Source organism: Sminthopsis crassicaudata, chromosome 3 (assembly GCF_048593235.1).
Source record: "Sminthopsis crassicaudata isolate SCR6 chromosome 3, ASM4859323v1, whole genome shotgun sequence".
NCBI lineage: Eukaryota > Metazoa > Chordata > Mammalia > Dasyuromorphia > Dasyuridae > Sminthopsis > Sminthopsis crassicaudata.
In genome coordinates, this window is record NC_133619.1 from 222,288,423 (window position 1) to 222,313,118 (window position 24,696).

At 32.8% G+C, this 24,696-nt stretch overlaps 1 protein-coding gene across 6 annotated transcripts in view; it reads right to left on the reverse strand.

Moving 5' to 3' along the window:
• Positions 1-24,696, reverse strand: part of WWC3 (WWC family member 3) — a 176,752-nt gene that overhangs the window by 32,327 nt on the left and 119,729 nt on the right. For all 6 annotated transcript variants that reach the window (XM_074300025.1, XM_074300024.1, XM_074300023.1 and 3 more), the window contains exons 8-9: positions 24,482-24,555; positions 2,485-2,727 (exon numbers count right to left, since the gene is read on the reverse strand). In XM_074300025.1, the coding sequence (XP_074156126.1) occupies positions 2,485-2,727; positions 24,482-24,555 (317 nt within the window). The remainder of the gene's footprint in view (positions 1-2,484; positions 2,728-24,481; positions 24,556-24,696) is intronic.

Below are 24,696 nucleotides of genomic sequence, written 5' to 3' on the forward strand. Positions count from 1 at the left end.
GATCATTAGAAATAATACCATGGGGGCAGCTAGGTGGCACAGTGGATAGAGCATCAGCCCTGAAGTCAGGATGACCTAAGTTCAAATCTGATCTCAGACATTTACTTTCTAGCTGTGTGACCCTGGCAAGTCACTTAACCCCAATTGCCTCAGCAAAAAAAAAAAAAAAAAAAAAGGAAGGATACCATAAAATATGACACATTAATAACCTAACTACTGAAAAGAATAAATATGTAGTGCAAAAAATAAGACTGATGTTTTAAGAGAAACTTCTGGCTACCAGTAATGTAAGCACTATAGAAACAGGTTCTTCATGAGTTAAGGAGTACAGTTGTCAAATGAAAGCATGAGACATGAGGCAAATGTGGGCAAATTGGCAAAATATGATTATGCAATTCCTTTACAATTTCAATTCCTTCATAGGATCCTGAGACCAATAAAGGAAAAGTGTTTTTCTTAAAAAAAATAATTTTGAAATTTGGAACTCAAAATCTTATAACAAATGAATGTTAAAAACTATCTTTTCATGTAATGGAAAAAATACTGTTTTTTAAAAAAAGAAAATTATTTTGAAAAACTTTTCATCTGAAAAAGAAAACAACTTCATGACCTTAAGAAAGTCTCAATGTCAGTATAGTCTGTCCACAAACTGTTCTTTGTTAATTTGAGAAATATGATAAGATTGCAAGAACATTCTGGCATTCTAGACCTGTATTCATAGAATCCCATCTAGTTATACAGTAGGTCACCAGAACCTCCACATCCAAGTAACCTGTTATGTGCTTAGCCCTGGATCACTAATCTTCCCCTGGCCAACTGTCCACTTTTCTACTTTTTGTTCTTGTTCAGGAAACAATAATCTAATCAATACTACTATGAAAAGCCAAGACAATCTACTTCTCTCTTATTGCTCCACAATTCCTGTTATTACCAAAATCAAACTTCCCTGGTCACTCACTATTCCTCTGGGAAGAGAGGCATAGCAAAAAGAGCACTAGGCTAGAGTTGGAGAAACTGGGTTTAAATCTTTCCTCTAATATTTACTACCGATGTGTCTATGAGCAAGTCACTCAGTCTCAGTTTCTTCATCTATAAAATGAGGTCAGATTAAATGTTTTCTGAGATCTTTTCTAACTGCAGATTTCTGTTAAGTTTGATTGATGTCTCCCAATCAGAACATAAGCTTTTAGAGATAGCTAAATAAATACATTAGACAGATGCTATAGATAGTTTAGATAGATGAATGATACTATTAAAGATGATAGAGATTAAATAGATGATATAAATAGATATTAGATGAGTGCTACACATAGATTAGATTGATGAATAGATAGATTGTGTAGAGTTGATATATAGATAATAAATCAGATAAATAAAGCATTTATTAAGATTTCTATGGGCCAGGAACATTATGAGCCAGGGGAAACAAGTACTAGCCCTCAAGGAGATTACATTCTAATGGAGAAAGATAACACATAAAAGAAAACTGAAAAGGGAACAGAGAAAGAAAAGAATAGAAAAGTAGCAATGGAATTCTTGGGCTGGTTTGGGCTTAAAAGCCAGAGATTATCTCACATATAGATTTGTATCACTGGTATTTAGCACATAGTAGATACTTATTGACTAGGCTCCTAATACTCTTATAAGTAAAGTAAAAAGCTTCAGTTTCTTCATCTATGACATGACAGAAAGCAGTGACATAGTATAGTGGATAGGGCTGACCTCAAAGTTAACAAGACCTGAGTCTATAGGATCATAGACCCTACAGCTGAAACAGATCTTAGAGATCATTGAGACCAACCTGCTAATTTTATAGTTGAAACAGAAGCCTAAAGAAACTCACAGAGGGTCACATGTCTGATAAATGTCTGAAGAAGGATTCTTACTCAGGTTATTTCAGGAAATCAATCCATTTAAATCCTAACAACTCTTATCTACCTATTACAGCATTTCTGACACAAAGGGCTGTGATCTTGGGCAAGTTCTTTGCCCTCTCAAAAGTGTCTCTAGGCAAAAGAGGAACTTTTCTCATTTTTATATCAACAAATATTAGGTCTACAATGTGTGAGAAAATAAGTAATTGTCTAATTTGAACTAAGGGTCACCAACTACTGGTCCATGAGTCCATTCTGTCTACTTTTTGACTTCAGTGCCATCCTCAATTACCTTGTTTTTTCTCTTTCACTTGAATGGCTACTGTTTTCTACCTGCTTCCTTCTCAGAAGAAGAGCCGGGGGTCTCAAGAGCATAGAACCAGACTTTATTATATGTTTGTCCACTTCCCAGTTTTTTTCCTTGACCCAAAAGAAATTCAAAAAGATGCCAATAGTTGTTCTGTAGTGTTTTGTTTTGTTTTTACAAAGTATGTAGATATATATATGTTGATAAAGTGAAGTGTTAGAAAGTTATACAACTGCATGACGCTGCCCTCCCCCAATCTTCCCTCCCTTCCAAGCTCTCCCCAACAGTATTTGAATCACAAACCTTTCTGTGGCCCCATGGGCAGATGTAGCTCTAGCTCTCTGAATCTCTTCCTCTAAACGCCGTTTCTCCTCTTCCAACCGGGCAATGTCTTCTGGAGATCGTCTCTGCTGGCTGATGAGCTGCAGTTCCTGGAGGAGGGCTTCTTTTTCTTTAATGAGCTGAAGGCGATCCCTGTCTGCTTCAGCTATTCCAGGCCAAGACTCATTATCTAACAAGGCCAACTGCTGTTGTATATTTGCCACTCTTAAAAGAGAGAGAAACACACACACAAAAAAAAGGAACGTAAGAAGAATAGAACAAACAAAAAATAAAAACCAAGCAATAAACCACATAAAATATATTTGGATTTCCAGGTCTAATCATATCATAAGACAAACTCATTTTCTCTGAGAATAGCCAGGGGGAAAACTTAATGATTAGTTCTTTGCCACAATCTTTTCTACTCAAGACAGAATTGGAGTTGGCAACAATGGGTATTTTTGCTTTCCACAAAAAGGCTAGTATTTCTAAACACACAGTCAAAATTCCATGCTCTTATAAATTAATTTAAAATGCCGGTAAGATAAGATAAGTAGTTTTAGAATGCAAACTTCCTCAGTGTAAATAAAGGCTGTGGCTGCTATCTCTATTTTCTCTTTAATATTTACTATGCACATATTAAATGTTTAACAAATACTTGTCAGCTTCCATAGTCTGGATATCAAGATGGCTATGGTCCATAAGTACAATAAATAAATGAACAAATAAATAAATAAATAAATTGTTTGGGTATAGATCTGTGATTTCATCCACATATAACACTCTATGTAATAATTCATTCACCCACCACTAGAAGCTTCTTTTTAAATTTACAATCTTAGAGAATTACTTGGGCTAGTAGAGATTAAATAACTTGCCGAGGGTGATATAGCCTGAATGGGTTAAAGATAAGACTTGTACCAGGTCTTCCTGACCCCAAGACCAGCCTCCTAGATCTGTTTTTGATGTATAATTTTTTTTCTTTTAAATAGTTTTATTTTTTCCCCAATTACACATAAAGACAATTTTTAACATTCATTTTTAAAATAAAATTTTGAGTTCCAAATTTTTTCTCTTCCTCTTCCCTCCCCTTCCCTAAGATGATAAACTATTTTTATAGGTTATATATGTGCAATCATGTAAAACATCTTTCCATAGTAATCACCACAGATAATTTTAAAAGAAAAAGAGAGTTTTTTAATACAGAATGCAAATAAGCTAGAATACAATCTTTGTGCCAGGAAGATCTAAGTACAAGCACAACCTCTAATACATTCTCTCTATATAATCTGGGGAAAATAATTAACTTATTAATGGCCTAGATAATTCATTAAGACCTATCTTTCTTAACAGGTGACAATCTGTATTGAAATAGCTTATAAAAATGTAGGACTATACAAAGAACTCACAAGTCTAGTCCAGAAAACATCCTGGAAGATTGAAGTGATATATGATATAGTTTTTGCTTAATATTATCAATATCTTATTTTTACATCACCTTCATTTCCAAATATACTCTGCCAACACCCATTTAATTATCTTTTGATTAAAAGGATCAAAAACAACCCAGTTCCACAAAAATGACATCAACTAAAGCTGACAATATACATAGTGTTCCAAGGTCACAGTCAAAGCCTCAGTCTCAGAGACGAAGGAAGCATTTTCTTATCCCCTTTTCTTTTATCTTCCCTTCCTTCACCTCCCCAAGTGATTGCTTCTACAAAGTCCTGCCTCCCTTTTTTGTCATCTTTCCATTTGCAGATGAATTGTTTTTTTTTTTAAATCACATCATTTAAAAATTTGAAATAGTTAAGAATATATGAAGCTCACACAGATGAAATTATATCTGCTTCAACTTTTGAAAGGACCTAATTCTCATTTGTTAAGAACCAAACTTGCACAAAATGCATCAAACAGCACATAAGATCTTTTTTTTTTTTTTTTTTTTTTTTTTTTTACAGATTTCTATGTGGTGCTATATATCCTGGTGCCAGTCTGGCATGAAGCACACTGTTTCTTCTATGATTTTTTTTTTTTTTTTGGACGAAAGAGTCAGGAGTTGAAAATGAAATGAAAGAAATGTGGTCTGCATTATTTTAAGAGTTTAGAAAGATTTCAGTTCTATGAAAAAAGGATGGAGTAGTTTATATTGTAAAAGCAAACTTCACCCTTCCTCCCCTTTCAGTTCTCAAAAAAACCTCAACCTTTTAAAAATAAGGTCAGATTTGTTTTAGCTTCGTAAGTTTAAATATGGCCACAAGAATTTGACGCCGAGGGGGGGGGAGTGTTGGGGCACGTGTTTCCTGGCTGTGACACGGAATGTCTGATTTGAACTAAAGCAAATGCTGTATATGTTCTTGTCAATCAAATACACTTCAGCAGCTATTTCAGTAAAAATAAGTCAATGAAAAAAAATTATGCAAAAATAGAACAAAGTCTTATATTCAAAGCATGGAGTGAAGAGATACTATTAAGCAGGCGGGAAGAAAAAAGTGGGTGGTGTCTTTTCTCTTTGAATTCACTTCATTTTCTCTGCATCCCTCACTGTCCCTCATTGCCCCTCTCCACCAGCTCAGACCCCATGGGGTAGTTAAGCAGATAATCACATCATGACTGCTCATACTTTCTGAGTGACCTGGGAGTCAGGAAGTACAAACCTTCAGGGAAAGGTTGGTTATGCATTGTTATTTGCTCTCCAGACCCATAGGCATTGTCATCCAAAGGTGCTATTGTACCCTAAGAACCCCTGGACCTTGCAATTTCCCTTCTCTCCTTCCTTTATATCTGTCCTGCAACTGAATTCTTTTATATAAGATGTTTCCCCCAATTAGAATGTAAGCTCCTTAAGAGAAGGGATTTGACATCTCTTTTTTTCCCTAAATAAATCCCTACCACACAATGTTTGATAAGCTAGTGTGTCCTTAATAGATGTTTTTCCATTTGTTTCTTCATTCATTCTTATCAAAAAAAGGAGAAAATTTTCAGGCAAAGAGTTAGAAAGCCTTCAGATTGAATCTAGCCTTAGACACTTATTAGTTGTGGTCTTCTCAAATGTAAAATGGATTGCTGTGATAATGAAAGGTGATCATATTTGTAAAGTACTTAGCATAGTGCCTTGCACATAGAAAGTGCTATATAAATGTTAGCTTTTATATTTGGAAAGTTATTTTAATATTTGTGATAAATTAACACTTTATGATATAAGCTAATTTAACAAAATGTGCTCTATAACTTCTTTTATATCCCTAAATGTATGTACATATATACAAAGAAACATATGTGTATTAGTGTTTATGTGTATGTATGTTTAGATGCTTGACAGAGGAAAAAAAAATTAAAATAGAGGGATAAAGAATCTGTCAGTTTAGCAATTTTAAACAAGTACCAGAACTGGAATCAGAAAGACTCATCTTCATGAGTCCAAATCTGACCTCAGACACAATCTGTGTGACCCTGGGCAAGCCACTAACCCCTGTTTGCCTCAGTTTCCTCATCTGTCAAATGAACTGGAGAACAAAATAACAAACCACTCCACTATCTTTGCCAAGAAAACTCCTAATGGGGTCACAAAGAATTAGACATTACTGGAAAATGACTGAACTATCATAACTTCCCTCAGTGCCTCCTGAAATTATTTTTATTTTGCATTAACTTGATTGACTTTGAGCAGGTTATCAAAAACTAGAGAAAGGTATAGTAATGCTTCCCACATCTACACAAATAGAACTGGATATAACTATGAGTTACATATTGACTTAGAAAACACAACAAAAATTAATATTATCTAAGTGGTACAGTGAATAGAGCATGGAAATCAGAAAAATCCAAGTTCAAATCCAGCCTCAAAGAGTTACTAATTGCATGACTCTAGCCAAGTCACTTTAGTTTCCTCATCTGTAAAACGGGAGTAAACTTCCCTCTCCCCCTAGGTTGTGGTGAAGATCAAATGAGGTAATAAGTTTGCCTGGCTATAATAGGCACTTTACAAATGTTAGTTATTATCATTATTTTGTTAAAACATTTCCAAATGAATGTAATTTGGACTACAATCTGGAGTTTTGTCAATGGTGAGTTTAACAACTTTGCTCCAATACCAGGTGCTAATCTGAACAGGTAGAGAAATTTTCTTATGGCAGAGTTCCTTTTACTTAGTGAAATCACAGGTCCAATCCTTGAATACAATAAAATAAATGAGAAAGAAAGTATTGCAGAATATTGTAAGCTTATGTGTTACATGTTCAGTGACATCTATCTTGGCATTCTTAACTGTTTCTTCTGAGTCCTCTATTTTTTCATGCATAATAATCAGAAGTATCATGACTTTGGCATCAGAGGTAATAGGGCAACAAATTGGGTCTTACCAAATCCATAGGCCTACTTAAGAGATTTATAAGTGGTTTTGAGGCAATTTAGATACTTGCATTAGTCACGGAGATTAATACCTACAACTAAGTTATTCAGCTTAAAGTATATGGGTGTAACAGCAACCATAGTGAGCTAAAGTTAACTCTTAAGACAGTAAGTTCTATGCCAAGATGGAAGTTCCTTCACTGGATACCATACAGAAGTCCTGAAGAGATTAGAGATCATTTGTATAATGAAACAGATAGAGGAATTGTACTTTAAATATACTGCTCTTATTTATTTTTTCTCGGAAAAGTTTCAAGTTAATAGTCTTTTAGAAAAGTCTATTTGTTTAAAAGCACTAAGGAATGCCAAATGCTGTCACTGAGAAAAAGATTAATGACTGAGGCAACTAAATCAGGATAATGAATCTTTCAGGAGCAGTAATGGATCAAGTTGTATTCCAACATTTATCTAAATCTAGTTTCCCAAACCAAACATTATTGAGGTCACATTACTAAAACTGAAAGAAAATAAATGTCTGTTACGCAAGTGCATAAGAAAGTAATGTCTAATCAGGCATTGCACTTAATGCTATAGGATAGAATTTTACAATTCAATATAAAATGGAAGGAAGGAATGACTAGGTCATCAATTGCAGGCAATCTTTCTTAAAGTGGTACAAGTTTATACTTTTTCTATGTTGATTTATCTTATCATCTGACATTTAAGTCCAATTAAATTTTTTGGCAAATATATAAATTTGGATTTTATATATATAACCTATATCATGTTGCTTGCTGTCTTAGGGAAGAAGAAAAAAATTTGGAAATCAAAATCTTACAAAAATGAACACTGAAAACAATCTTTGCATGTAAATGGAAAAATAAAGTACTATTAAGTAAAAAAAAATAAAAATGACATAAGTGTAAAATAAAATAAAATTTAAAAAATATATAAATTTGTATTTGTTGTATGTAGGTAGACAATATTTTTTGTGGAGTTTCTATTAAAGGTGCTGTGTAGTTGTATATATAGTATGTGTTTATTGAATTCAATCTGCCTTGGTTTTTCTATTATCTTTATACAAGACCTTTTCTGTAAGACTTCTTTATTTCCCTCCCATTTAATCAATCAATAAGCTTTGTGTCAAGCATGGTACTAGTTCTTAGAAATACAAAAAAGACAAGAAAAAAAATTTAACAGATCCTGCATCCAAGGATCTTATATTCTAGCAAGAAAAAACAAAACACATGCACAAATAAAAATCCAAAGTAATTTCAGGAGGTTTGGTAATAGTTGGGGGGCATCAGAGAAATGACTCATGTAGGATGTGGTATTCAAGATGATCTTTAAGGAAGAAGGGATTCTAGGAGACATAAGTTGGGAAATAATACATCCCAGGCATGAGGGATATTCAATGCGAAAGTACAGAGAAAGGAGCTATTTACAAGAAACAGCAAGTCAGCTGGTTTAGCTGGAATGTACAGTGAGTGAAGGGGAATAATGTATAAAAAACCTCTAACGATAGGGTGGAGGCAGAATGGGAAGGGCTTCAAATGCCCAACAGTGGAGTTCATTTTTTAATCCTAGAGGCAATTGGAAGCTACATAAGCTTTTTGAGTTAAGGAAGTTGCATGGCTGGATATATACTTTAAGAATGAGTTTACCAGCTGTTCAGAAGATGAATTAACAAAGGAGAGATTGGAAGCAAGGAAACCAATTAAGAGGACTATTGCAATTGTGTGAGCAAGAGGTGGTGAAGGTCTGGATAAGGAAGCAACTCTGTGAGGGGAGAGAAGGGACAAGTGTTATGGAAGCAGAACTGGCAACTGAGGGGGTAGAGTCAATGGGTGGCTCTCAAGATTGTAATATACGTTTGTAAACATATAATTAAAAATATGGTGGTGACCTCAATAGAAATAGGCAAGTTGGGAAGAAGTATAGGTTTTGTGGGAAAGATAATGAATTCTGTCTGGGGCATGCTGAATTTGAGATGCTTATGGGACATTCAATGGGAAATGTCCAATAGGCATCTAGTAATATCAAACTGGTGTTTGGGAGAATGAGTGGGGATGGAAATATAGATCTGTAAGTCCATTATGCTAATTTATAAGTCAGTGTTCTCCTAACCTGAAAAGATTTTTGACTTGCAATTAAATTTTTTTTCATTGCTAATATTCTTCCCTCTGCCCTGAAAGAAAAATAAGTAACAAAAATAGATATTGGTCAGAAAATCCATGAAATGTATCCTGATTCCCACTAGTTGCTAGCACTCTTCCTCTGTAAAATAATTATTCTACTTATTTTGGATATCATGTATTTGCATACATACTGTTCTACCCTAATAGAATATAAGCTCCTTGAGTTCAGGTACTAAATCATTTTTGTTTTTTTTTTTAATCATTATATTATAAGAACCTAGCCCAGTGGCACAAAGTAGGGAATCAAAAAAATTCTTGCTTATTAAATGAAGTTTTTAAAAAAAGTGATCCAGGTTTACAATGATAAAAATAATTAATCACATATGTCAAGTGTTGCTAGAGACCCCGTGAAACTTTTTTTAATCTAAAGACATTTCAGTATATAAGATACATCTTTGGAGGATTTGGGGAGAAAAGGGATAAGAACTGCATGAGATGAGGTCTGTGTTCTATACTGGTGAGGAGTAACCACATCCATGAGCTCACAGATCACTGACATATAAGAAAATACTTTAAATATGGAAATATTTTATCCTGTCACATATTTCATAATCCATGTTCACTACATCTCCAGTTCTGACAAGAAAATCAAGAAAATTGTTTGTCCTGACTTATGTTTAATTCTCATTTTTTCATTCTGTTAAAAAATAGCATCCAAAAGCAGAGTGTGGGGAGTTGGGGAAAAGGGGAAGACATGGGAAGATGGAAAATGGGTTATAGTATCCACTGATGAAATATATTTTATTTTCAAAGGTAGACAAAGGCAGAGCTACAACTGATTGAAACCAAACGGGGCATCAGCTTAGAGAGAGAAGCAGATACACTTTGTCCCAAGGTAAGAGCCTTTTTTTCAAGTAAGAGTAATTCTTCATTATAGTAACTACCATCTTTGTATCTTCATCCTACTCAAGCTCCTTATCAGCAATGAGATCTCATATATACAAGAATCAATATTGATATCTAGGGTAGAACTGTCCCTGGTGAAGTCTTCCCAGGTAAAAGAACTGTTCCAAGCTACAGCTCTGGAGAAATGATAAAATGAAGGAATCTGCCATGTTCCTGACACTAATTCAAGTAATTGCTTTTCATTTCAATTTTTTAAAACAATTATCTCTCCTATTTGCAGAGAACTTTCTTCTCCCATTTCTTCCACAATATTATAAAGATTGTGTCAAAGGACAGCACCTGTTGTCTGACACTTCTGAACCAAAAGTGCTATCAACCCAATATTTAAGAAAAAAAACCACCTCTTCATTTACTTTATAAAGCATCTTCTGTCAACTGCACTCCTTCTCACAAACACACTAGTGTGCAGAAAAACTATTTCTTTACTTAAATCAGGCATTTGGTCCACAGGTCACTTTCCATTAGACTGAATAAATATTGAAGCAAGGTATATATATCAGGAAATTAAAAGTCCAATTAACTTTACCACTGATTATTATATAATTTTGGGTAACTTAACATTCTAAATTGCCCTCAATTTAGAAAATAGCCAAGAATGGCACTGGCCAAAACCAAGAAAATAATGAGTTTTTCGTATTTGTGGGGGGAAAAAAAAGACAACATTTAAGAAGTGAAAAATCAGGATTATAGAGAATACTTTCTGATGGTGTACCATTGTTGGCATGGGGAAAAAACAACAACAGGTCTTTAGCCAAAATTAATCACTGCATTGTCATATTTCACAGCTTTCAAAACAAAAATAAAACATATGGCAAGAAAAGAACACTCCCATCAGGAAAAAAGAAAATCTGGTTAAAGTTTACTTCAGGCAGCCATCTGGAAAAGTTTTTTGGCTGTGTTGCATACTTAGGCAAAAGTATCTGGGCTTAAAACTTGTACTCTTTTACAATGAAAATTTCATGATATATTAAGAACTATATAATTTGCTTACTTATAGCTCACTATTTATAAGACTTGTCAAAATCATAGCATGTTAGTTAGGTTGGATCATGCAGATTCTTTAATTTGTGAATAAGAAGCCCAAGTTCCAAAAAGGTTAAAACTTGCCTGAGGTCTCACAGCTGAATCCAGTGCTGGCCTCTAGTTTGGCATTATTTCCATTATACCATACTGCCTCCCTTTAAAATGCCCTAAAAAAACTGAGCAATGGAGTGTGTTTGTATGTGCAAGATGCACATGTAATATGCTATGTGTTTTTCCTCATTGTTTAATGCAGTGTTCTTTCCAATCTTGGGCTTTGGATAGGACAGAAGGAGAAGAATATTACTATATATTTGATATCTTTAATCTTTAAATGTTAATGCTTTATGATACTGAAAGATCTGATTTGAAAACTATAGATAATATATAACATAATATAATCTCTAAATCCATTTCTTCATTCAATCAGCCTTTATTGAGCATCTCTGCATTGCACTATAAGCTAGGAGGATGGAGTAGGAGTGGGAAGAAGTGATGGTAGTGATGATAACAAACAAAATGCTACCATTCTCTAATTATTATATATTATAATCTATTTACAATTTAGTATATAACTTCATTAAATAATCAGAAAGGTGATAAAGATTGGAATGCTGTTATGAGTCATGATTATAGTAATTTATCCAAAGACTAGATGATCAATGAAAAGACTTCTGGGGACAGTGTAGAGATTTCAAGTCTGGGTACAAAAACCAAGAGCTTTCTAGAATTTCCTTCCTCTACTACTCTCAGGCATTAAAGTATGATAAATTTTCACATATTGAAGTAAATAACCTTTATTTGTTTTTTCTTCTAATTTTAGGTTATCTTAAGCCAGTACTTTGGGGAACTTGAGTGAATAGACTAAAAATCCCATAGTTTAAAGCACTAAATCATGAACAAGTTTTAAATATAAATTTTGACATTTCCATTGGCTGATTAATGATGAAGCTATTTAAATGAGAGGAGTGTGGGAGAGAAAATCATTAAGTCAATCAACTACCATTAATTAAGGGCCTACTATGTTCCAGTTATTATATTGGGCACTGGGATCAAAAGCACAACCTCAAGAAGGCTACATTCTATGGAGGGAGAGTAAGAAATAGTATTTAAACTCAACAAATTTACTAGGAAGGTAAAGAAGGTAATCTCACCAGTAAGTTTCCTGACTCCTACTCTAATCCATTGCTTGAATAATGTTCTTAATACTCCCCTCCTCAAAATTATTCAATGCATTTGCCAATGACTATCACAGTAAGTCCAAACTCTATGGTGACATTCAAAGGCCAAGGCTCGAATATAATTTTCTATAGAATTCCTTTTACTAATAACTAGATTTATGTTAATCTATAATAAGTTAATAATAAGTTAAGTACACTATTCTTCATTCCAACTCTTTCCTTCTCTTGTCAGCATACTACCCTTCACATCTGGAATATCTCTTTCTCTACTCATAAAGAATCTTCCCATTTTCAAAGATCAGACTACATGTTCCCATGTGCTTCTACTTCAAATGATATTTTTCTATCATATTTCACCAACTAGATAGCAGGCCTCATTAAACAAGGGAAATTTCATCTGTGAATACCAAGCTCTGAAGTAGTGACTTGCCCAAAGCAGACATTAAATTTTTAAAAATTGGTATAAGTTCAAGGAATATATACTTAAAAGAGCTTAAAGAGATTTAATATTGAACATCAAGAAACATTCCCTAAGTTTTCCTAAATCAAGTTTTATTCTACTAGTACTAAATATAACTTTATAAAATTAAAATATACAAATAAAATCTCAGATTATTTTCATATATTAATAGAAAATTATGTTTTTTTAAGTTTCTAGTTTTCATATTATATTATTTCTCTATCCATAAAACATAAAAAGTAAGGAAACATGAAGAAACACAGGTATCAACAACAGTATCACAGGCATCTATGAATGAAAGGCTATATTTGGTCATAAAGAAAGAATATGGGACAATCAAAAGACAACCCATGTCAATAATATGTTAAGAGAAAATTAGGAAGGCCCCTAGAGTACAATTCCAATAGCTAGTTTACTGGAGATTAGGAACAAGAAACACAGTATGAGGAGCAATGGATGCAATGAGATCTGCATCATTAGAAGGAATCTTACGATAAGATTAGGATTGCAAATCTGTTTTCATATTTGAGAATTTGGAGTACTTAAAAGATAATTGGCTGTCATTTTGGAACAGTAAAGAAATGTTAGTGTTAGAAGGAACATTATTTCTCTATTTCATTCTGATTCAACATATATATGATATAATGAACATATCCTACTTTCCAAATAATTTGAAAGCAGAGTGGTCCTGATGTCATCTATCAATTTGCAGTAATGAACTAAGAAAATCTAATACAAATTATTAAATCTTTCTACTTATCATATTTTTCAGATGGATACAATTATCTTATACTAGTACAGCATAAGTTGTTTTCCCCCCCCCTTATGTTTTGTATAAACTCTCTTTTCTTATCCTTATGGCCCAAATTCTATTTCACCAAAAATATTAAAACTATAAATGGTTACCTCAAGTAGTGAATGCATTGATAACTTGTGATTTTCACAAATATAATATTCACATCTTCAATATAATCTAGAAGATCATAGTGCTCTTCAATATGATAGCTAACTTCATATATTACTTATTTTTTAAAAAATGAGTCTTTAATATTGCAAAGTTTTAGAATGCTTTTTATATTCCAAAAATAATTTTACAGTATTTTAGTTTGTGCCTAAAATACAAAGTTTATGTCAATGTACAATTTCCCTTTTTTTTTTTTTCCTCTGAAATATTTCTGCTTTTTGAAACAGCAGGCTAGGCTCCAGGCAAGTTGCCCAGTCTCATGTACTGGAAATGAGGAGTGATGGGCCTGAATTCCTCATTCCTGTAGGTGGTATCAGGTTATTGCCTTGCAGGCTCCATGTGAATTACAGCTTATATTAATATAGAATTCACTCTTCCTGTTTGTCTTAATTTGCTTTTTGACAGTCATAGGAATCAGGGAATTTTCCAGTCTAAGTCAAGTTAACCAATTTTCAATGAGGTAACTACTGTTTACTTCATCATCAGATGAGGTTTTGTATAGTGAATTACACAATTCAATTATACAGTTCAAATTCTTACTCTTTACCCATCAATTGGGAAAATGGCAAAATTAATCAGGAAATATTAATATAAAGAGCACTATTGTACTATAAAGTAATTGTTGAAAGAGACAAGTCTCAGAAAACCTTGAAAATATCTATATAAACTATAGCACAATGAAGTTGAAAAGTAGTAGGAGAATAATTTAAACAACATAGTCAAGATAAAAACTTTGAAGGATTTAGGAATTATGACCAATGCAATGACCAACCATGATTCCAGAAGACTCATGATAAAGCATGCTACTCATCCTGACACATAATGGTGACAGACTCAGAGCACAAAATGAGATATATTTGTTTTTGGTATGGACAATAAGAAAATTTGTTTTGCTTCACTACATGTGTTTGTTACAAGGGTTTTATTTTGTTTTTGTTTTTTTAAATCAGTAGTGTCAGGGTAGGAGGAAGAGAAAATAGATTTTTGTCTCTGAAAATTATATTTAAGAGAAAACAAAAACTGCTACTCTAAACCTCTTTAAATTGGCAAAAAGAAAAAATTAAGTTTAAAGTAGACAAGTATATTAGAATTCCATAACAACTTTTATTCTACTGCTTGTTAAGTTCATAGTAATAAAAAGAAAAAATAATATAGGAAGTAATGATTATGAAGAATCGAGAGAAACAGAAAGGCATAGATGAACTGATTCAAAGCAAAGTAAGCAGAGCTGGGAAAACAATTTGTACAATGTCCACAATTATGTAAAAGAAAAACAATAATAATAAAAGAGAAGAACTCTGACTTAATGCAGTTACCATCCTCAACTTCATAGGGCTAAAGGTAAAATATAATATGCCTTCTACCTCTTCAGAGAAAGGGTTTTTTATTGCAGATTTTTGGTGCTGGAAGGAATTTCAGCAACCCATATCCAAAAAAGAATCACTATTATAATGTATGGAATGGGCATTCTAATCCAATTAAGAATATTTGGGAAGGTACTAGAACTCATTATTTTCCAAAGCAACCCATTCCTCTTTTGGACCGCTCTAACTCCAAGAAAAATTTTCCTATATTTCTTATATTAAATTGCCTCTGTAATTTACACCCATTAATCCTAAATTATAATTAATTGTTCTTTGGGAGAAAAAAAATGGATTATATAAATCTAGCAGATGTGTATATTGTCAGATATGGCCAATGGACTTAATAATTCAAAAAAATTAGTAATTACTTCTGGCTCAGGGTAAGCCAATATAATGAAAATGACAACATTATCTGTATTAATTTCTTATTCAGCACAATATCAAAGAAACCACTGAAGAATTACTTTATTGAGTTAGAAAAGAACAACAAAATTCATCTAAACAACAGGTCAAAAATATTAAGGGAATTAATGGGGAAAAGAAGGAAAGAAGGAGAACTAATAGCATCAGATATCAAGGTATATTACAGAGCTATGATCTTCAAAACAATTTTGTATTAGGTAAGAGAGCTTAGTCAAGGGAATGGATTAGGTATTCAATGGACAATTAAAAAAAAAACAGTAATCTAGTGTTTGACAAATCTAAAGATACCAGCTTTGAGGATAAGCACTCACTATTCAACAAAAACTGCTGGGAAAACTAAAAAGTAATCTGCTAGAAACTAGGAAGGGACAAACATCTCACACCATTTGCCAAGATAAGGTCTGAAAAGGATTCATGATTTAGCATAAATAATGAGATCACAAATAAATTTGGGGAGCATGGAAGAATCTATGCACAGAAGAGCTCATGACCAAACAAGAGATATAGGAGTTCACAGAAGCTAAAATAGATAATTTTGTTTATATAAAATTTTAAAGATTTGCACAAATAAAACCAATGAAACTAAAATAAGAAAAGGAAACTGAAAAAAAATCTTTGCAGCAAGTTTCTTTGATAAAGTTTTCATTTCTAAAATATAAATGGAACCGAGTTAAACCTTCAAGAAAAAAAAAATGTCATTCCCTAATTTATAGTCAAAGGTAAGGAATGACAATTTTCTATGTAAGAAATTAAACTTTAAATAACAACACACTCACACACAAATGTTCTAATTCACTAATAATTAGAGACATGAACATTGAAATAACTCTGAAGTGCTATTTCACCTTCAAAAGATTGGTTAAAATTTAAAAAAAAAAAAAAAAAAAAAAAGGGAAAGCAACAAATGCTAAAGAGGAAATGAGGGGAGGATATGGGAAAATGTGCATACCCCTTTGTACAGTAATAATACCACTATGAGAGAAATAAAAGGAAATAAAGAAATAATTAGGAAGAAATAAAGGAAATAAAAAAATAAAAGGAAAAGGACCTATATGTACAAAAATATTTATAGTAGCTCTTTTTTATAATGGCAAAGATTTGAAAATCTTTGAGATTGAGAAATAGCTGGAAAAAATGTGGTTCTATATTATTATATTGGAAAAAATAATGAAAGGTATGGTTTCAGAAACACCTGGGAAGATCTGTATGAATTGCTACAAAAAGAGCATGAGTAGAACCAGAGAATGATTTATATAGCAACAAGAATATTTTAAAGATAATTAACGTCAAAAGATTTAATAATTAACAATTTTCATCAACAATAACTCTCATCAGTGACTAATGACATTGAAGAGGACGCAACATGAAATAAGAAGGGGAAAGAATTCTGAATTGAAAATATAAAATTAAATTTTTTTAAATAATTAAAGTTTAATACAACAAACATGTTTGTGCCACGCATTGCTGTATGTGCTAGAGAAAATATAAAGTTTGAATAGGGCATAATTCTTGCTTTCTTAAACCTGATTATCTAATAAAGGGAATGGCACAGTGAATAAAGTCGGGAAGACCTGAGTTCAAATTTGGCCTCAAATACTTACTAGCTGTACAATTCTGAGCAAAGTCATTTAACCTCTGCTTCACTCAGCTTTTTCATCTGTAAAATACAGATGAAAATAATACGTATCTCCCAAAGTTATTTTGGGTATTAAACAAGATCATAATTGTAAAGAGCTTAGAACAGTAAAACATAATAAGCACTACATAAATGTTAGTTATTATCAATGCTAATGTTGTTAGGCACTAAGTGGAAGGTCTTCAATACATGGTAAGTATATAACAGAATTTTAAAGCTCCATGAAGGCATACCTATAATATGAACAATTATTCTTTCCTCCAAGTTCACAGTATAATATGAACATATACAGTTGCGAAGCTGTAAAATTTGTTTATGTCTATGTGTAGATGTGTTTATAGACACCATGGAAATTCAGTCACAAGAAAAAGACAAAAGTCAGTTCCCAATGTCTGGTTGAATTGTGTATTCAAGCAAGGGCCTCTTGACAGCAGATGAACTGCAGGACCAGTATACTTCCTGGACCCCAGCAGAATGAAATGAGACTTAGAAAATTGGATGAACCAAATGTTTTGTTTCAGTATGAATTGGTTATGTTTCTATAGAAACTATTCATTATAGGACAATTCCGCAATGAATGCTCTTAAGTTAAAAAAGTTTTCTGTGCCCTATGAAATGACTACAAACTACATTATTTCTCACCAAATCAAAAAATTTAAACCTCAAAAAATTATGGGATTTCTCTGGCATTAAGGCCTATTTTCATGAACCAAAGAATAGACTTGTTTAGAAAGACAATAGCTTTTCTTCCATATACTTCAAGCACTTGCAATCCACCCTTATGAGTGTCAAATGCTAATTGATAATGACAATGATGACATTGTTCTACGACATAAACTCTTCATTTGTTATACAGCAAAAAAATAAAGCGATAGCCTTCTGGCCTAGATCCTTCAATCAGAAAACCACCAGAAATTAGCTATTTCTATTTTTATAAGATATATATAGCTGAATTCTGAAATTCCCTATACTATTGATTCAATTAATCCTAATGTTCTCACAATTTTTAATCCATGGGAACATAATCCAGAGAATCCTTGAAGGTCAAAAAAGTTCCTACAAAGCCCTAATTCAGAACCTTTTTATAAAACAATGTTGACACTTTTGGTAAATGAGACAGGGGGGGGGTGGGGGAGATGATGGGATGGGGAAGAGAGACTATCCTCTGAAGGCTTTTCTGGATCTCAATCAATAGTCCTTATCATCCAATGATCTATAAAATTTGCTCCAAAACTCACAGATTAAAAGAAGCCAATCTAAAGGGAAGTAGATAAGCTGTTAGAGGCAGAACAATGATCATGGAAGAAGTGATAGAAGATGGTTGGAAATGGAGGGAAGAAATAGGAAATTTTTAAAGCCAGAACAATGTTGGACACCTATGATGAAAACTTTGAGTCATTATAACTACCCAGACAAAACATTACAACACAAATTTATTTTGACTATATTTTTGTTACAAGAGACCTTTTATTTGGAGGGGGAGGAGATTTGGAAGTTTGTGATAATGGTTCAAAAAGAAGAAAGGAATATTAATAAAACATTTAAAAATCCAGAAAAAATGACATAAGGCAGTCCTGAAGGAAACAAAAGTAAAAGCATTGGCTCTATTATATTAAATATGTGTGTGTTTATGTACATACATACCAAGCGGTACATAGTAGAGTTTTTTAAAGGACAAAAAACTTAAATTATATTTCCAATGTTTCTATGAAGAAAGTAAGTTAGGAATTTATCTTAGAAATAAATTTCATCAGAAATAAAGTAATTTTTTAGTTTGGGGAGAGACATACTTTCTTAAACAGAAGTGATTTTGAAGAATATTTCACTCCCAAGTGACAGTGCTGGATAAAATCAGTGCTATGGTACTATCTAGGGCAATTAGTGGAAAGATCAATGAGCAGCATATGAAAAACACCAGTATTTGTTTGTGTTTCTCCACTACTGAAGCAGTGGAATTTTAACTTCTATGCTAGATTCAGTTCTTGCCAAAGTAATCTACCACTATTTGGATCATCAGTCTATACTGCTATAATCACATGCCTTATTTGGAGGTGTTCCTAAAAATCACTCAGAAACTGTAGTTATTATAAAAACCTGCACTCACTGCTGCAAGAATCTTTGTTCATGAGTCTTGATGTCATTAACAATCCATAGCCTCCAACACATGTATTTTCCCTCAAAAAAAAAATTTAAATGCATGAACTTATTGTCAGAATTGAAAGATGTAAAGATGAGACCTGGTAGAAAAGGCATTTTAAAAAAATCCATGTCCCAGACAGGTCATAAGAATTTTATATCAATATTTTTCACTGTAGTTAATTAAATTACTTAGTAAAGCACTTTTAAACAATGAGCTTGGGGCTATGATAGCCCCTAGTTAAGAAAACATGGAATTATAACAAGTACCTGTTTTCAAGAAACTCCTAATATCTTAGAAGATATATATGTAATGAAACATCAACACATGGCAGACATAATTAAATGACAGCATTAAATGAGCAGAGAGATATTATGATTTTTAAAATGCTAACATTGTAAGAATAGGAGCTATAGAGGAGATTTGTGAAAGGAGCTAACAGACAGGCTAGGAGAAAACAATATAAATGATAATTACAACATGGGTTATTACCTGTTGAAGAATCTAATGGTTTAAAAAGATATTAAAATGTAAAAGGTAACTTTTAAAAAACTTTAGAAGCAGCTATTTACTTATGTGACAAAATCATTATGCAAATTATTCTTATATCAAAGATGATTCTTCAGCAATTTAGTAGCATTTATCAGATGTCCACTATGTGATAAGACACTGGGAAAATAAAAACACAGCTCTTTAAAAAGTTTACATTCTACTAAGAGAAAACAACAGAGATAAGTAAATAAAACATTAACCAAAAAATGAATCGAAATAATTTCAAGGAAGAGCCCTGACAAATAGAAATCAATAGAAGTCTGTGATAGAAAGTGGCACTTAATTTGTTCTGAAGGGAGGAAAGTTTCTAAGTAATAAAAGGAAGAAGGGAGAGCATTCTAGGAATGACGGACAGGCTGGCAAAAAGCATGGGAACAGAAGCAATTTAGAGAATCTTAAGAAAGCCAATTTGGCTTCAAGATAAAGTATATGAGAATGGCTAATTTTAGTGCAATGTTATTAATATGTCTTTATAGTCAGAGCAGCTGGGTGGCACAATGGATAGCACTCTGGACCTGGCATAAGAGAAGATGAATCTTCCAGAGTTGAACTTATTAGCTGTGTGACTCTGGACAAGTCATTTAAACCATTTTGCCTCAGTTTCCTCATCTGTGAAATGAGATGAAGAAAGAAATGGCAAACAACTCCAACATCTTTGCCAAGAAAACCCCAAATGAGATCACAAAGAGACTGAAAAATGTTTGAACATCCATAATCACTGTGCCTCCTCCTTTTGGGAAAGACTTAATAATCATCTGCATGAAGATGGTAGCTAAAGTCATGAGAATGAATGAGATTGCCAAAGGAGAGAGAATAGAAAAAGGGGAAATAAAGGCTAAGAAAAGACAAGAAAATCTCATTATAAAAAAGAGACTGAAAAGATCTCCTGTGACTTACTCTGATGTGTAGAAGCCCTTCCCCATTGTGGAAAGGCAGGGAAAAGAGGCAATATTTTCTACAATGCAGTAGGACACTTACTTTACTAAGAAAATGACTTGTAATGACATATAATAAGTTGGGAGGACTGCAAGGCAACGAAAGGAACAGTCTGAAAGCTTAGCAATATAGTAGATAAAGAACTGACTTGAAGTCAGGAAAACCTGAGTTTGAATCCTACTTTTCTCTCTCACCACTTATGCAATACCAACCAAGTCATTTAAATTCTTTTGTACCCAAGCTTTCTCATCAGAAAAGGAGAGTTAAATTCAGTGGTCTCTAAGTTCCCTTCATCTTCTCCATTTATGATTCTATATCCCTATAACTCTTGACTTCCTGAAGAAGGAAATATTGATTTTAAGCTAATATAGATTTGGAAACAGACCCAGCAGATTGTTTTTACTGATGTTCAGTTGTGTCCAATTTTTGGGGGCCCCCTTTTAGGTTTTCTTGGCAAAGATAATAGAATGATTTGTCATTTTTCTCATTTTACAGATGAGGAAACTGAGATAAACGGGGTTAAGTGACTTGCTTTGGTCACAGAATTAGTGTCTAAGGCTGAATTTAAAACTCATGAAGATGAGTTTTCCTGACTTCAAGCCCAACACTTTTTTCAAGCCCATCAACCTATCAAATTACCTGTATAGACTTTCTTAAAATTTCTTTAAAAAACCAATCCAAATTTCTAAGTGGGAGTCTTAAATAATTAATTGCATGGATACAGAGGTCTAAAGACTATGACTATCACAACAACAAAAATTGAAATACATTCTAAAATAAAGTTCAAGTATCCTTAAAATACTCAAACACTTCAAAAGAAATTATTTCATTGGTATGGGGTATTTATTCCCTTCATGGATGTGTTGGTACAATCCCTGCCTGCCTTAATAGACTGTCTTCATGAAAAGCTAAAAAGCCAAAAACCTTCATCATTTGGTAGCCAGTCTCCTGATTACACAGTTCTACAAACCTTAACTAATGAGATCTTTGGGAAACAAAGGCATAATCCAACACAGATGCTTAGGAAAGCTGTATTGCCTTAGTAAGGCTTAGCAGAGCTTCAAACTCCATTGGCATAATCTTTGTAAACCAAGAGCCGTTTCATACCACAATGCTACATCATCATAGAATTTTCCTGGACATTTTAGAGTTTTTAGAATAGAGTTTTTTTAAATGGACCTAGAATGTTCTGCTACCTCAACCCCAACTCTTTTTTTTTTTTTTTCCCTTGCTGAGGCAATTGGAGTTAACTTGCCTAGAGTCACACAGCCAGGAAGTGTTAAGTGTCCACTGTCCCACCTAGCTGCCCCTCTCAATCCCAACTCTTAAAATTTCCTGGCTTCCTTCAAGACTCAAGAGTCTTCTCTTCCAATAGACCTTTTCTGGTCCATAAATCACTAGTGCCTGCTTCTTTAAGGCTCTTTCCATCTATTCTCCATATGTCCCATATATACCTAATTATTTATATGCTCTCTTTCCCATTTCAATGTGAGCTGTTCAAGGGTAGGGATTATATTTTAACTTTAACCCAGTCCTCGATATAAAGCCTGACAAAGAATAAGTACTTGATAAATGCTTCTCGATTGATTGCCATCAAGTTGCTCTAAATAAACTCTTTTCTCATATACTCTATCATGCCCTTAAATATATTTTTAATCAGTATAACAAGGTTATTTCTGTATTCATTTTTAGACTGCAAAAAAAAATCATGCTATATTTGATAAGTAAAGGTCACAGTGAAATATGTAACAATAAACTCAACTGTAGCAATGATCTATTTTCCAAGTTTTAATACAGCACAGCAAATTCCTTGCACCCACACTGAGCAGTTTCAGTAGAAACATACAAGAATGAACACAAGAATATTTAGTAGAGACAAAGGCTCTAAAGAAATGGCAGCAAGCTAGGGAGAAGGAATGCATGATAAATGAAGTATGTGACCACAGAGATAGCTAGTCTAGGCAAATAAGCTTTTTTAGACTTCATGTGGAAATTTAAAGCCCAACATTCTAATGTATGATGGCAAGAAAACAGAACCAAGCTATAAAAATATCTGCCAAATAGAAGGTCAATAAACAAAGTTTTCACTTTTCAGTCATATGATTTGTTTTTATGGCAATTTTTACATTAAAAAATAACAACAATATTGTTTGCTTGCATTTGGTTTTCCTTCTCAGGTTTTTTTTCTTTCTAGATCCAATTTTTCATGTGCAGCAAAATAACTGTATAAATATGTATACATATATTGGATTTAACATCTATTTTAACATATTTAACATATATTGGACTACCTGCCATATAGGGGAGGAAGTGGGGGGAAGGAGGGGAAAATTTGGAACAGAAGGTTTTGCAAGGGTCAATGCATATGTTTTGTAAATAAAAAGCTATAATAAATTAAATTAAAAAAGAAAAATAACAACAAAATGAGATTCTATATATACATAGAATATATAAAGAGCCAATGGACTATATGCTGGTGGCCATAGCCAGAATCACACATCCTTTAGAAAGGCTTTTTCATTTTAATACAAAATACTACTACATATTCTTATTGCAAAAAATTTGTCTTTCTAATATATGAGAACACTTTGTTTTAAGAATATCTTCCCAAGGTGCACACAGAATGTGACAAAAATATCAATAAAATAGAAACCACACAATGGGAGGAGAAATTTATGATTATTCATCAATACTTATTTTCAGTCATGTTCTAAGAATAAAGACAGAAGGAAAAGATAAGGAATATAGATAAACTCAAATGTCTTCCTCTTCACATCTGCTGTTTTGCCTGGTTTCAACTCCATGGAACAAAGTCACTCTTCCCAGGATATGCACATTACTTCTAAACTTGCCATCACGTAGTTAATTCAAGCCTTTTGATACCATTTCCCTCAACTTCCTCTGCCTTTTGATTGGAAAGCTAAAGAAAGAAATACCAATTTTCTCCCAATGGCCTTCCATCGTATAGGGCAGAAGCTGTACTTAACTCAATCTACTTTCCATCTGCTGTTCTGCTGGTTTCAGCTCCACTGACCAAGATGACCCAAAGCCCTATCCCTTCTCCTCCACCTTTGGGCCTTCCTTTGTGTGTTTTCTCTTCCTTTAGATAGATGATAAGTTTCTTGAGGGCAGGGACTGTCTTTTTTTAAAATTAACTACATCTTCAGTACTTAACACAGTACATGATACATAGTAAATACTTAATAATAAATAAATTTGCTTATCAATTTTTTCCAAATTCTTAAAAACTAAAGAATAAGGCTGAGTAGATATTAAAATAATTTGTGAAAACCCTACATTATTTTTTTGTTTTTCAATACCAAAGAGAATAGCAATTAGACCTTTTTTAAAAAAATTTAAAAACTCTTATTTTTCTCTAATTTCCATTATGAGAACTGAAGATATATTGAGACAAAACTTTAAAAATCACTTGTTAAACTATTAATGATTTTGAATGGTCTGTTGTTTTATATTTGCTACTGCTTCCTTCCAATGACACAGACAATCATGATAAAAATACATTAAAAAGTCAGTGGATTTTGTCTCTGGGCTGGGTATTTTAATATGCTTTTTCAAAGTTACTTTGCTATTCATAAAATGAAATACCCTAACAGAGTCTGGAGAAGAAAAGAGAAGGAAAGGCAGGGAATAAGCTAGTTATTTGTTTCTATCATATAAGCAAACTAATGACTTCATATCATTATCATCAATAAGATAATAGGCAATAAAATTTTAATAGTATTTTAAAAGTGAGATCAAAACATCCTTAAAGTCCTACATTCACTATCAAAAAAAATTTTTTTGTATTAGACAAACAGAATGTGATTTTTTTTTTTTAAATATACTTCTTACCTTTTTTTGGCCTCTTCATACTGCCAATTAAGTCGAACTCTGTCTACAAGTCTTGTTTTATCATCAAAGCCAAACTTTAAGATTAGGAAAAAAGGTAAAAAGTTGAAGAAGGAGAAAAAGACAATATATTAGTAACCAATTTTGATAATATAAAATTCATTTAAGTTTTCTAATCCAAATAATTAATAACATTTTTTTAAAAATCATTCAAATAA